At 44.5% G+C, this 13,412-nt stretch overlaps 2 protein-coding genes across 3 annotated transcripts in view; one reads left to right on the plus strand and one right to left on the minus strand.

Annotated features, from left to right (window-relative positions):
- Positions 1-3,249, minus strand: part of LOC126335152 (TLR4 interactor with leucine rich repeats) — a 300,800-nt gene extending 297,551 nt beyond the window's left edge. For both annotated transcript variants that reach the window (XM_049998122.1, XM_049998121.1), the window contains exon 1: positions 2,361-3,249. In XM_049998122.1, the coding sequence (XP_049854079.1) occupies positions 2,361-2,471 (111 nt within the window). In that variant the 5' untranslated portion in view covers positions 2,472-3,249. The remainder of the gene's footprint in view (positions 1-2,360) is intronic.
- LOC126335151 (rab3 GTPase-activating protein catalytic subunit) overlaps positions 1-13,412 on the plus strand; it is a 471,879-nt gene that overhangs the window by 388,758 nt on the left and 69,709 nt on the right. The window lies entirely within an intron of this gene.

A 13,412-nucleotide genomic window follows, 5' to 3' on the forward strand; every position in this document is an offset into this window, starting at 1 on the left:
CACACACACACATGCCTCGAGGGAGGACTCGAACCTTCGACGGGGGGAAGCCGCGCGAACAGTGACAAGATGCCGCAGACCGCGCGGTTATTTATAATTCGCACGTTACCAGTCCCATTATTCTGTACGATCCTGCTGGACTTAAAATTATAAACAAACAACTGAATAAAGGCCAAAGCAAAATATTATGTAGCTGTATTTGCACACATACTTTGGAAGCACTTTGTTACGCACCTGTTGATGCAATACACGCTCCCCCTTCCGTCTACCAGTTACCAACTGCTGCAACGTGATGCGCCCTAATGGCGGTACCTTGAGTCTCGCAGCTCTTCAAAAGCAGGCCATCGAACAGAAGGTAATTCCCATTACGGCATTTTAATGCGCATTTAAGACAGATCCTTCCACTGGGAGGAACGTATAGATGAATATTCTTAGTACTTAAAGCTCCATTTTTTGCCGAAACACAAAAATTCGCCAGAAATTTCTGCAAAATCTGGTACAGCTACGTCGTTCGTTGCTGCTGGGAACTGAAAGTCACGGCAATCTATTTTATCTTGTAGCAGATTCATTGCGCTATATGGAAGTTGTGTATTTTAGTATCCCTCGCAGGGTATCTTACTTGGACCTTTTTTCTAAACGTATGTTAGGTATGTAATTTTCCAGCATTCACGTCTCTTGATTTTTGCTTGTTAACAGAATTAATCAACGCGATAAACCAAAAATTGTGCAGTTATTATGTCTTATGTACCAATGAAACGCTGTTGATTGCGACCCGCTCCTTTTGAAGAAGATGTCCTAGGAAGTGAATAGTATTGAGCTTACTATGAGATTGTCAGCGGTGTAACTCATTTTGACTTTTTAGTGAGTGTAGTGACTGACCTCATTTAATGGAAGAATTTAAAATTTGAGGTCATAGGTGATAGTACAGGGTTGTGGCAGCCATCCAGGAAGACGTTTGTGAAGCACCATACCTTGTAGACATTGAACGTGCTCTAATGCAGTGTGCCAAGGAGCTGCAGAGGACGCAGGAAAGTAGATGATAACGCCGCTGACATTTTCTGTGGAGGTTCGTTTTGCCTTCATTAGCTCTAGCTTTTCAACGCTTGGCTCATATCTTCCAAGAAATTATGGGGTGTGTGAGAAGCGTAATGATTCGCAGATGCATGATTTCTGTATAATCAAATATGTACTACGTATGCAGTTGTAAAGAAGGGAGAGGGATAGCAGATGAAAATTCCATTGTATGAAAATGCCAGGATTTCATAGTTATAAAAATGTGTGTAGCCTATATGATGATCACTGTAAATGAAATGAAATGTCGTGTGACGAGGGCCTCCCGTCGGGTAGACCGTTCGCCTGGTGGAAGTCTTTCGATTTGACGCCACTTCGGCGACTTGCGCGTCGATGGGGATGAAATGATGATGATTAGGACAACACAACACCCAGTCCCTGAGTGGAGAAAATCTCCGACCCAGCCGGGAATCGAACCCGGGCCCTTTGGATTGACAGTCTGTCGCGCTGACCACTCAGCTACCGGGGCGGACCATGTTCACTGTGAAAAGTAATTTTTTTATGTTGTACAACGCGAATTTCATCTTAAATTGAAGGACTCGTGACCAAATGAAACTTTGTTTTCTCAAGATTTAGTAATGGCATATGGTTTATTGCTTTGACAAGACATCTGTAAACAGACAGAAGACTATTACATATGCAGTAGTTTTGAATGGAACATACTTTCAGCAGTTGCTGACTGGGGAATCAGTGTAGAGTTCCTGAAACTCCGATCGCCAAGAACTGTGTTGTTCGAAATTTTTCATGTTCAGAAATGGGAAGGAGCGATCTGTTTTACTTGGTAAAAAAAAATTTTACAGCCAAGCTCGCATAAATACTTCTTTATTTTCGGAAGCCGGTTTCGACGGGCTTAGCTGTCATTTTCTGGTCTTCATTGTGAGTTGGAACCTCGTGCCAAGTTCTCTTATTAGTTGGTTAAATGCGGCACATTATGCTAAGGTTTTCCAGAAATAAAAAACATTAACAGTCAAAAAGCACCTTATGCCCAGTGCCATGTCCGTATATGTGGCGCTCACAGATGATTCTCATGTCTTAAAAAACACAACATACAATGAAATGTACAATAACAAATTTCTGACAAACCTCTGCATAATGTACTACACCTTACCAACTAACAAAAGTTGGCACGAGGTTCCAACTCACAATGAACACGTTTTCTATGACAGCATTGCCTGCCGAATATAAATATTTATGCGAGCTTGGCTATAATTTTTTTTTACCAGTTATGTTGTTGTTTCAGCATTTCATTTAGGTCAGTAAACAATGTTAGTTCATACGAGCTGACTTACCTTGTTTGTAATATCCACGTGAAGGCTGTCTGCGAACAGAAATCGGGCGCTGTGACGATCTGGGTTAGAACCTGTGGTGGCACATGTCCTGTGGTTGTCACTTTTCCGCATGAGCAGAACACTACGTTTGTGTACGCACACACACTTTTCGACTGCCGCAGGCTTTTACCGGCTCGGTCACACTTCCACGCAACGCGTTTGCTGGTCGGTGGCTCGGGAGCGCGTAGTCCGTGTAACAGTGCTGTCAATCGTCACCTGTGGGTCTCTCCCGCTGCGACGGCGCTGCCCGTACTGTGCGACCCACTTCCCGCAGACGGAGAGTCCTTCTGTTTGCCGTCGCTTATTTGTTCACCGCAATTTTGATGCCAAGTGAGCCGGATTCGGATGTGAAATGTAACGTGTCGGCGTTGGCGTAGGTAGTCACTTGTCGTAGATGAACTGTATACTGGTAGGTCGTCTTTAGCACTTCTGCTGGGCCCAAAGTACTAAATCGCTCTGAGGGACCCCGCAGCTTTGGAAACTTCAGCGAGTCTCTTTAAGGACTATCCTCGTTGACTGTCATCACGTGTAGTACAGGCCTATCTGCGCACAGTCACTAGCTAACCCAGGCGCTCTTAGAGGGTGTTGCTGTGCTTGAAGACTCGACACCTGTTGTCGACACTGTGACAGCCACTTCAACACTTGCGGTAGTCCAAAGTCTTGATGTCGCACACTGCGTTGCTGGCACCTTGTGCTCTCCCTCTCGACTGGTAGCTGGCTGGGCTGGGGTCGTTCCGGAACGAGCAGCGCGGCGGGTGTCGAAGGCGCTCGGATCAGCAGCGCGCTCCACGGCCTCCTGCGGCTGAGTGTGGATCGTGTGGTGCGTGGCGTGGTGGCGGCTGGAGCTCCGGCGGCGGACTGCGGGTCATCGCCCGGCTGAGGTAGCAGCGGCGGCCAGGTAGCGGCCGCGTCCCGTTGCCTGGAGGCCGACCGCCCCCACCACCTGCCACCGACCGCCAGCCGCCGAGTCGCACCTAGAGCTGCGCGCCACGCCCACCTTCCGTTTTCAATGGCACTCTGTGCGCGCGTACTGGTATTTCGTCATCGCCATCATCATTTTGTTCACTTTACGACCACAGGCAGGACCTGTTTGGAACACAACTATCTTCCCTGGTCTTTCCACCACCTTTTTGTTGCTGTAACACCCACAGGGCGCGGGGTGGCGGGGATGGGGGACGGATGGGGAGGCGGTGATTGCGAGCCATCACCATTTCTCTAAAAAAAGTGGTTGCTACGGAAGCAAAGGCAACTCCACAGCAAACATAAACATAGCCAAAGCCTTGCAGACAAACAAAAATTACACGAAGCGAAATGTAGTGTAAGGAGGGCTGTGCGGGAGGCGTTCAACGAATTCGAAAGTAAAGCTGTATGTACTGACTTGGCAGAAAATCCTAAGAAATTTAGGTCTTATGCCAAAGCGGTAGGTGGATCAAAACAAAATGTCCAGACACTCTGTGACCAAAATGGTACTGAAACAGAGGATGACAGGCTAAAGCCCGATATACTAAATGTTTTTTTCCAAAGCTGTTTCACAGAGGAAGACTGCACTGTAGTTCCCTCTCTAGATTCTCGCACAGATGACAAAATGGTATATATCGAAATAGGTGACAGAGGGATAGAAAAACAATTACAATCGCTCAAAAGAAGAAAGGCCGCTGGAGCTGATGGGATGCCAGCTCGATTTTACACAGAGTACGCGAAGGAACTTACCCCCTTTTTGCAGCGGTGTACCGTAGGTTTCTAGAAGAGCGTAGCGTTTCAAAAGATTGGAAAAGGGCACAGGTCATCCCCGTTTTCAAGAAGGGACTTCGAACAGATGTGCAGAACTATAGACCTATATCTCTAACGTCGATCAGTTGCAGAATTTGGAACACGTATTATGTTCGAGTATAATGACTTTTCTGGAGATTAGAAATCTACTCTGTAGGAATCAGCATGGGATTAAAAAAAAAAGACGATCGTGTGAAACCCATCTCGCGCTATTCCTCCACGAGACTCAGAGGGCCATAGACACGGTCCCCAGGTAGAGTCCTTGTTTCCTGACTTCCGCAAGGCGTTTCATACAGTTCCTCACAGTCGTTTAATGAAAAAAGTAAGAGTATTTAGACTATCAGACCAATTGTGTGATTGGATTGAAGAGTTCCTAGATAACAGAACGCAGCATGTCATTCTCAGTGGCGAGAAGTCTTCCCAAGTAAGAGTGATTTCAGGTGTGCCGCGGCGGAGTGTTGTACGGCCGTTGCTATTCACAATATATGTAAATGACCTTGTGGATGACATCGGAAGTTCACCGAGGCTTTTTGCGGATGGCGCTGTAGTATATCGAAAGGTTGTAACAATGCAAAATTGTACTGAAAAGCAGAAGGATCTGCAACGCATTGTGCAGGGAATGGCAATTGAATCTCAATGTAGACAAGTGAAATGTGCTGCGAATACATAGAAAGAAAGATCCTTCATTTACCTACAATATAGCAGGTCAGCAACTGGAAGCAGTTAATTCCATAAACTATCTATGAGTAGGCATTAGGAGTGTTTTAAAATGGGATGACCATACAAAACTAATCGTCGGTAAAGCAGATGCCACACTGAGATTCATTGGAAGAATCCTAAGGAAACGCAGTCCGAAAACAAAGGTAGTACGTTACAGAACACTTGTTCACCCACTGCTTGAATACTGCTAACCGGTGTGAGGATTCATACCAGATAGGGTTGATAGAAGAGATAGAGAAAATCCAACGGAGAGCAGCGCGCTTCGTTACAGGATCATTTAGTAATTGCGAAAGCGTTACGGAGATGATAGATAAACTACAATGAAAGACTCTGCAAGAGAGACGCTCAGTAGCTCGGTATGGACTTTTGTTGAAGTTTCGAGAACATACCTTCACCGAGGAGTCAAGCAGTATAGTGCTCCCTCATACGTATATTTCGCGAAGAGTCCATGAGGATAAAATCAGAGAGATTAGAGTCCACACAGAGGCATACCGACAATCTTTCTTTCCACGAACAATACGAGACTGGAACAGAAGGGAGAACTGATAGAGGCATTCAAGGTACCCTCCGCCACACACCGTCTGATGGCTTGCGGAATATGGATGTAGATGTAGATGTAGAAGCGCTTATTTCCTTACAAATACAACTTTCCATGTTTCTCAGGTAACTCTCGGCAAACTAAAGTAACATGAATATTAAGAGTCTCGAAAATGACAAGGAAGTTGTACTGAGCCAGTGTGGATGATACGAACTTAGTGAGTGAATCACGGTTCGTCAACCTAGCAATCCCCTGTTGAACACTGTTATATCAAGCGAGCCACGTATTTACTGGGTTCGGTACCAGTACTAAAGGTTTAAGGCTTAATTTAACCGATAACACTTTAGGATCCAAACCAGGTTAGGTACTTTTATACAGAACGACTTGCCCAGATTAACATCAGCTAACGATATTAATCATGAAGCCTTCATTCGCGTTTCAGTAGACGTCATTGTGCATTAGGTAGCTGGGCGTTACTGCTTCCCCACCAGTATACGACTGGTAGGTGGAGGTTACTCATTATTTACTAGTTAGGGAAAAACCCATTACTGCTATTATTTGGGATTATTGCATATAGAATTACTGCCACAAAGTAATCAACACTAGCAAGACCTACGGTTCAGTATGTCACGCCAAAATTAATTAATCACACAGTGGCTTCCCTGCAACCATTTCTTCTACGTTGGCAGCAAGTGATCTTATAACTAATAAATTAGACAAATGTACTGAAAAAGAAAGACTCGTCAGTAGATTCTTGTATCGCTCAAGCAAAGTTCAAACAATCAAACATATATGTTACCCTAAATCTATACTAACAAGTTAGATTCCACCAATATTTCATCAGTCAGGTATCAGTGGACCATACAAAACCGTTTGATAGCATTTACACAGAGTTCTTTAAAAGTTTCACACCGCAAAATGCGTGTACAAATTTCATTCTTTTGTCTACTTACGTTTAATCAAAGGCCATTACTAACAAACGTCAGTGATATTACACCATTTGTCAAAATAATGTCATTATCTACACTATATAATCAAAAGTATCCAGACACCTGTCTAAAAATGACATAAGTTCGTGGCACCCTCCATCGGTAATGCTGGAATCCAGTATAGTGTTGGCCCACCCTTAGCCTTGATGACAGCTTTCACTCTCGCAGGCATACGTTCAGTCATGTGCTAGAAGGTTTCTTGCGGAATAGCAGCCCATTCTTCACGGAGTGCTGCACTGAGGAGAGGTATCGATGTCGGTCGGTGAGGGTTGGCAGGAAGTTCGCATTCCAAAACATCCCAAAGGTGTTCTATAGGATTCCAGTGAGGACTCTGTGCGGGACAGTCCATTACGGGGATGTTATTGAGTGCCACGCAAAACACCAAGGGTGCAAGCCCCCCTCCATGAAAAGTACTACCACATCATAATACAACCGCCTGCGAATTTTACTGTTGACACTGCACAAGCTGGCACATGACGTTCACCGGGCATTTGCCATACCTACACCCTGACATCGGAGGAGTGCGTGCTAGCAGTCCTACTGCTAATTACTGGTTCACGCCAGTTCGTGTTGAAACGTGGGCTCACGAGCCCTCTTTTTGCTGTGGTAACTGTACGATCTACCACAGCTGCTCTTACAATACGACGATCCTGGCGGGCGTTTGTGCTGCATGGACGTCCAGAGCCTCATCTACAGGGGTGAGAATGTTTACGTGACCACTGACACCAGCATCGATGCACGACGGACGGAGTACGTCTAGCTTGTGTGGCAATTCTCCGAATGGGTCACTCCCACCCCTAGCCGCGCGGGATTAGCCGAGCGGTCTCTGGCGCTGCAGTCATGGACTGTGCGGCTGGTCCCGGCAGAGGTTCGAGTCCTCCTTCGGGCATGGATGTGTGTGTTTGTCCTTAGGATAATTTAGGTTAAGTAGTGTGTAAGCTTAGGGACTGAGGACCTTAGCAGTTAAGTCCCATAAGATTTCATAGACATTTGAACTCCCACCCCCACTCGTAAGGCCACGATTTGACCCCTTCCAAACTCGCTCACTTGCCTGTAGGAAGCACGAGTGCATCTCATGGCATTATTGCCTGCTTGCTTCACACTTTTGCACCACACTGAGCCTTCCGGCTGTGTGCATTCCCTCTTGTAGGGTAGAGGCAGAGGGCGGTCTGATAGCTATATCTCACGGCTGTATGGTGGCGGACAAATTTGAAACTATTATTTCTACATCTGCTATCCTCCAGGTGACATATGCTGCCAACAGATCAAAATCACATCTTTCCAGATGTACTATTTTTTTACGACAGTTTATACGCAATGTTAACAAATTTCTCTTTTTCAGAAACGCTTCTTTTGCCATTGCCACTGTACATTTTATATTCTCTCTACTCCAACCTTCATAATTTATTTTGCTGCTCAAATAGCACAACTCATCTACTTCTTCTTCCCGTTTCCTAATCGAATTCTCTTATCATCACCTGCTTTAATTCTACTACATTGCATTATCCTTGTTTTGCTTTTGTTGATATTCATGTTATATCATCATTTGAAAACGTTGTCCATTCCGGTCAACTGCTCATTCAAGTCCTTTGCTGTCTCTGACAGAATTACATCCTCTCTGAACTTTAATTCCTGTCTACTGCTTGTGGAATCTACAGAGTGGATACAATCGGTGACAGGCTGCAACCCTGTCTCATTCCCTTCTCAACCGGTGCTTCCTTTTCATATCCCCTCGATTCTTATTGCTGCTGTCTGTTTTCTATACAAGTGGTAAACAGCCTTTCAAAAATGGCTTTAAGAATTGTCGGACTTAATATCTGAGGTCGTCAGTCCCCTAGACTTAGAACTACTTAAACCTAACTAGCCTAAGAACATCACATACATCCATGTCCGAGGCAGGATTCGAACCTGCGACCATAGCAGCAGCGCGGTTCCGAACTGAAGCGCCTAGAACCGCTCGGCCACAGCGGCCGGCAAATAGCCATTAGTTCCCCCTATATTACCCGCGGCACTGTTGGAATTTCAAAGATAGTATTCCAGTCAGCTGTCAAAAGTTTTCTCAAGGTTTTGCTTTCCTTAACCTATCTTATAAGGTAAATCGTAGGGATCAGTATTGCCTCGCATGTGCTCACATTTCGCTGGAATTGTAACTGATCTTCCCCAAGGTCGACTTCGAAAAGTTTTTCCGTTTTTCTGTAATTCATTCGCCTTAGTATTTTGCAGCCATGTCTTTTTAAACTGATAGTTCGGTTATATACACACCTGTCAGCACCTGCTTTCTTGTTATTTGAATTATTAGATTCTTGTTGAAGTCTGGGGGTATTTCGTTTCTTGATATATCTTGCAAGCAAGGTGTAAGTTTTTTGTCACGGGTGACTCTCCCAAGGCTATCAGTAGTTCTGAGGGAATGTCGTGTACTCCCACGGCCTTGTTTCAGCTTAGGTCTTTCATTACTGTGTCAAATTCTTCTCGCAGTGCCATTATATATTTGTATTCGAATCGCCTAAAACTTAAATCGCAAATATTGCGGAAATGGAAGTACTGTTGACGTGCTGTTTTCAAAGAATGGTAATGGGCTTGTATTGTTAGCCAATCAACTGGTTGTAATAATAGCTAGAAAGTGTATTTTAGTGTAAACATGGACTTTTGTTAAAATGGATCAATGATTATTGACATTAACAGACTAAAAGTAGGGTAAATTAGAATTTCAGTAGTTTTTGTTGCAGGATTCTAGAGCGAGAGATCGTTTTTTGAAAAGTTCCCACACCGACTCTTGTACAATACCTGTGGTAGTACACACTAAAGAGCAACACACGTGCATATACTAGTTACGTGAATTCTGGCCAGTAACGAGACAACTGACCATCACAGGTTGTGTTCAAAACGACCACCGCTAGCGGCAACACAAGTTTCCAGTTGGTATGAAACGACTGCTGCACACGTGCTAGCATTTCAGCGGAGCTGCCCGACCAGTCGTTGCATATCATCGGCTGTGGTTGGTATGTGCTTTTAGACAGCGCCTTTCAGCTTTCCCCACAGAAAAAAAAGTTCATAGGCGTCAAGGCCGGGGAACTGGTCGGCGAAGCTATACGTCCTCTGCATCCAGTTCAACGATCTGGAAACGATTCGCGAAGAAATGCTGTACTATTTGGTGCACTATCGGCAGGGCAGACATCATGCTGGTATAGCAGATTCCTCCTAGTCCGCAGAGAGATGGCTTGTAGCATCCTTGGAAGCTAGTCTTTTAGGATGCTGCGATAGTTGTGTTCGTTCAGTGTTCTTTCTATGAAAAACGGCCCTATGAGCTGATGGTTCACGTGCCCACACAAACACTTATGCTCCATGGACTGTGACGTTCCACCTGACGAAGCCAGCGGGGATTGGCAGCAGACTAGTAGTGCATGTTTCGGCGGTTTACTTGGCCATGATTGGTAAATGTGGCCTCATCAGTCTGGAGTGTCCCGTCTTAACCCCCATACACAGGAGTTGACACTATACTCTAATAGTTTCGAAGCAGCCCTTGTTGGAGAGAGACGTGATAGGGATGGAACCTATGTCGATGGATAATGCGTAGGACACTTGCCTGACCCATGCCACATCCTCGTGCGATTGTGCGGGAACTAATCTACGGGTCAAGCGCAACAGCAACTAGAACATTAACTTCCCTCTCTTCTGTCGTCACTGGTTTCCTTCTGTTACGTTGTCTAGGAGCTACGCTACCACTTTCACGGAACTGCTTGAAGAGGTTGACAAATAACTGTCGAGATGGCTTACGTCTATTGAATTATCTTGCCGCGTACATCGTACGATAACGAACTGATTTTTTCGTACATTCTCCATACACCATGACGATGTCGGCTTTTTCTGCATTGGTAAATCCCATCGTGCACTCATGACCTACTACTTGGACTGTCACACATGAACTGACTAGCATGCACTCAAGGAACACACAAGTAGACCATAAACAAACATATCATCATCGTACGTAGCAACTACGCGGTTTGAATGGCTCAAACAAGGGTCGGTATGGAAAATTTCCAACATACATTATCTCGTAAACAACTCGCACTAGAATCTTGCAACAATTGACGTTCTAATTTACGCTACTTTTAGTTTGTTAATGTCAAGAAGCATAGTTCCCATGTATGTTTGTACAAACGAAACTCTGTCGAAGTATTGTTACGATCTGTTGATTGGCTAACAATACGAGCCTCTGACAGTCATCCCATTCCTTGTAAATCGCTCACCATTAGCACTTTCCATACACCTGATTCAAAATGTTTCAGTGTAGTAGTATTACTTTACTGACGTTAGTATTTGATTCACATCCTCATCACAAAGTCGAAGACATTGCTGTTCAGAGAAACAAATCGTTCGAAACGCATTCGTTCAAAAATTTGAGAAGTGAAGATATATGAATACTAATATCTAATGCCACTGCGAGAAGAATTTGTAAGAGCAGTAAAAGACGTAAGTCGAAACAAGGCCGTGGGAGTTTCCTCAGAACTACTGCTAGCCTTCGGAGAGACAGGCGTAGCAAAACTCTGACATGTGACGTGAACGACGTATGCTACAGGCTTGAAAGTTCAACAGGAATCTAATAATTCCACTTCCAAAGAATGTAGGTGCTGACAAGTGTGAATATAACCGAACTGCAAAATTCTAACGTGAATTACTTACAGAAGAAAGGAAACTTGCAGAAGACGATCTCGGGGAAGATCAGTTTCGATTTCAGAGAAATATGGGAACACGCGAGGCAATACTGAACCTATGACTTACCTTATAATCCAGGTGAAGAAAAGGCAAATACACGTTTATATCATTTGTGGACGTATTGTATTTGTCTTATTATTAGAATCATAGGTTTCGAGACGGCAGATTAAATTCAGGGGGAGGGGGGGGGAGAAGGGGTGGGATGCGGAACAGACCCCTTCGATTCAGTCTTGCGCTACTGTGGTCCTGTCCTCTTTTTAGCCACTTAATCTCTTGATTCTCTTGTATACCCGTCGTGTGGCACATTTCCTCTTTATCCTTACCCGTTCTCTTCATACCTGTATCACTAATTTTTCCCTGAGTCTGCAGTTGTAGGAGTTCATAGTGTGTCTAAGATATTCATTTCTCACCTTACCCATTTTGATTATTTTTGATTATTCCGATCCGACTTCTCAAAAACTTAATTTCACTTTCTCGTACAGTACTTATTTTCCTTTCCTGCATGACTTAGGTTTCTGCAGAATACAAAGAATTGGTGTGTAACACATTTTGTACATTACATTCATCCTTTTATGTTCCATAATAAAGCTCTCAGATTACCTCATGCGTTCACTTCTGTCCCGATCTTTAGTTTTATGGTATTATACTCCCATTGTACTTGGAACTGCTTTAAGTCTGAAAAAGACACTCTGGTCGAAAAGTCAAATGCTGTAACATGCCATTTCTGGTCCTATTGTACATTTACGTTATTACTTCGCAGTTAATACTAAACCGCTTGGTGGATTCATAGAAGCACTTTGACTATTACTCGATCGGGAATAATGAACACCTAATCTATCTGTGCGGGCACTAATTTCTCTTATCTTACTGCGATGCTCATTTCTCCGTATGTAGGTGGGTGTCAACAAAACGAAGTTGGTGATCGAAACTTCGTGAGAAGATCTCGCCATAGCAAGAAACGCTTTCGTTTTAGTCATTAGCACAAATTCACGTCACATTTGCAGTTCATTACTGCCATTTATGCTACAGTTTCAATTTATTATGGGCGGTTCCATCGATAGCGTTGTTTTTCAGCGTTCCCCAGCGTCGCGAGGACTGTTGCGAGAGTTGCGTGACCATTTAGCAGAGAAAGTGCTGGCCTGAACGCCAGAAGAGACAACTGCTAGAGGCAATGTAGACAACGAGCTAGCCAGCTAAAAAAGGTGTCCGCTGAAAAGAGGGCGCCTTGCATAATACATGCTATATACGTCACGTTTCACCCAGAACAGAGGAAAGGAGGCGACCCACAACTTTCTGAAAGAGCAGCGCCGGAGTCACGCGGCCTTACGAGGACTTAGGGTAGCCGCGAGTCACGCTCTCTGCACGTGTAGCACACGTGGTGCTCAGCGGAGAGAAGGGGTGCGCTTGCGCTCCACATTCCTAATCCCTGTTGCCTGGCTGATAAGATCGTGAATGCCGACCGCAACGCCACGGCGAACACTTTAATTGGCGCAGCATCCTCAGTCTGGTTGTTCTCACGCCTCGCTGTACTTTATGGCGCTGTTCTCCGCGTAGCAGCCTTCACTGTCAGGGTGATGCGCGGTATATATTTCCCTTACTGTCTTCACGAAGCTTTCAAGCAACGTTTGTCGTATGTGGAATGTAACATTCATTCTGGTAAGCAAGGATTCTCATATACAGTGCCTATATCTGACCAGCTAGATATGCCGAAATTCCACGTCTAATCTGCAAACCATTGTGAAATGCATGGCGGAGGGTACTTATCATTGTACCAGTTATTAAGATATCCATGTATGGAGCGTGGGATTCTTGAATGTATTCCAATCTCTGTCTCCCCTACAGTTTTACCCACTGCAGCTCCCTCTATTACTACGGAGCTATTCCCTGACAGCGTAACAGAAGTTCTGCCATCGTGTCCCTTCATCTTAACAGTGTTTTTCATACGTTCCTTTCATTGCAGATTCTGCGGAGAACCTCCTCATTTCTTACGTCGTCTAGTCCACTTAATATTCAACATCCTTTTATAGCAGCATACTTGAAACGCTTCGATTCCCTTCTTTTACAGTTTTCCCACAGTTCATCATTCATTTACCATACAGTGTTGTTCTTTAAATGTAAATCCTCAGAAATTTCTTTCTCAAAGTAAGACCCATGTTTGAGACTAGCAGACTTCTATTTGCCAGGAATGCCCCCTTTTACTGTGCTAATCCGCTTTTTACACCTTCCTTGCTTCGTCCCTCTTCTGTTATTTTCCTTCCAAGGTAGCAGAACTACTTCGACTAC

Source organism: Schistocerca gregaria, chromosome 2, assembly GCF_023897955.1.
Source record: "Schistocerca gregaria isolate iqSchGreg1 chromosome 2, iqSchGreg1.2, whole genome shotgun sequence".
NCBI classification, from domain to species: domain Eukaryota; kingdom Metazoa; phylum Arthropoda; class Insecta; order Orthoptera; family Acrididae; genus Schistocerca; species Schistocerca gregaria.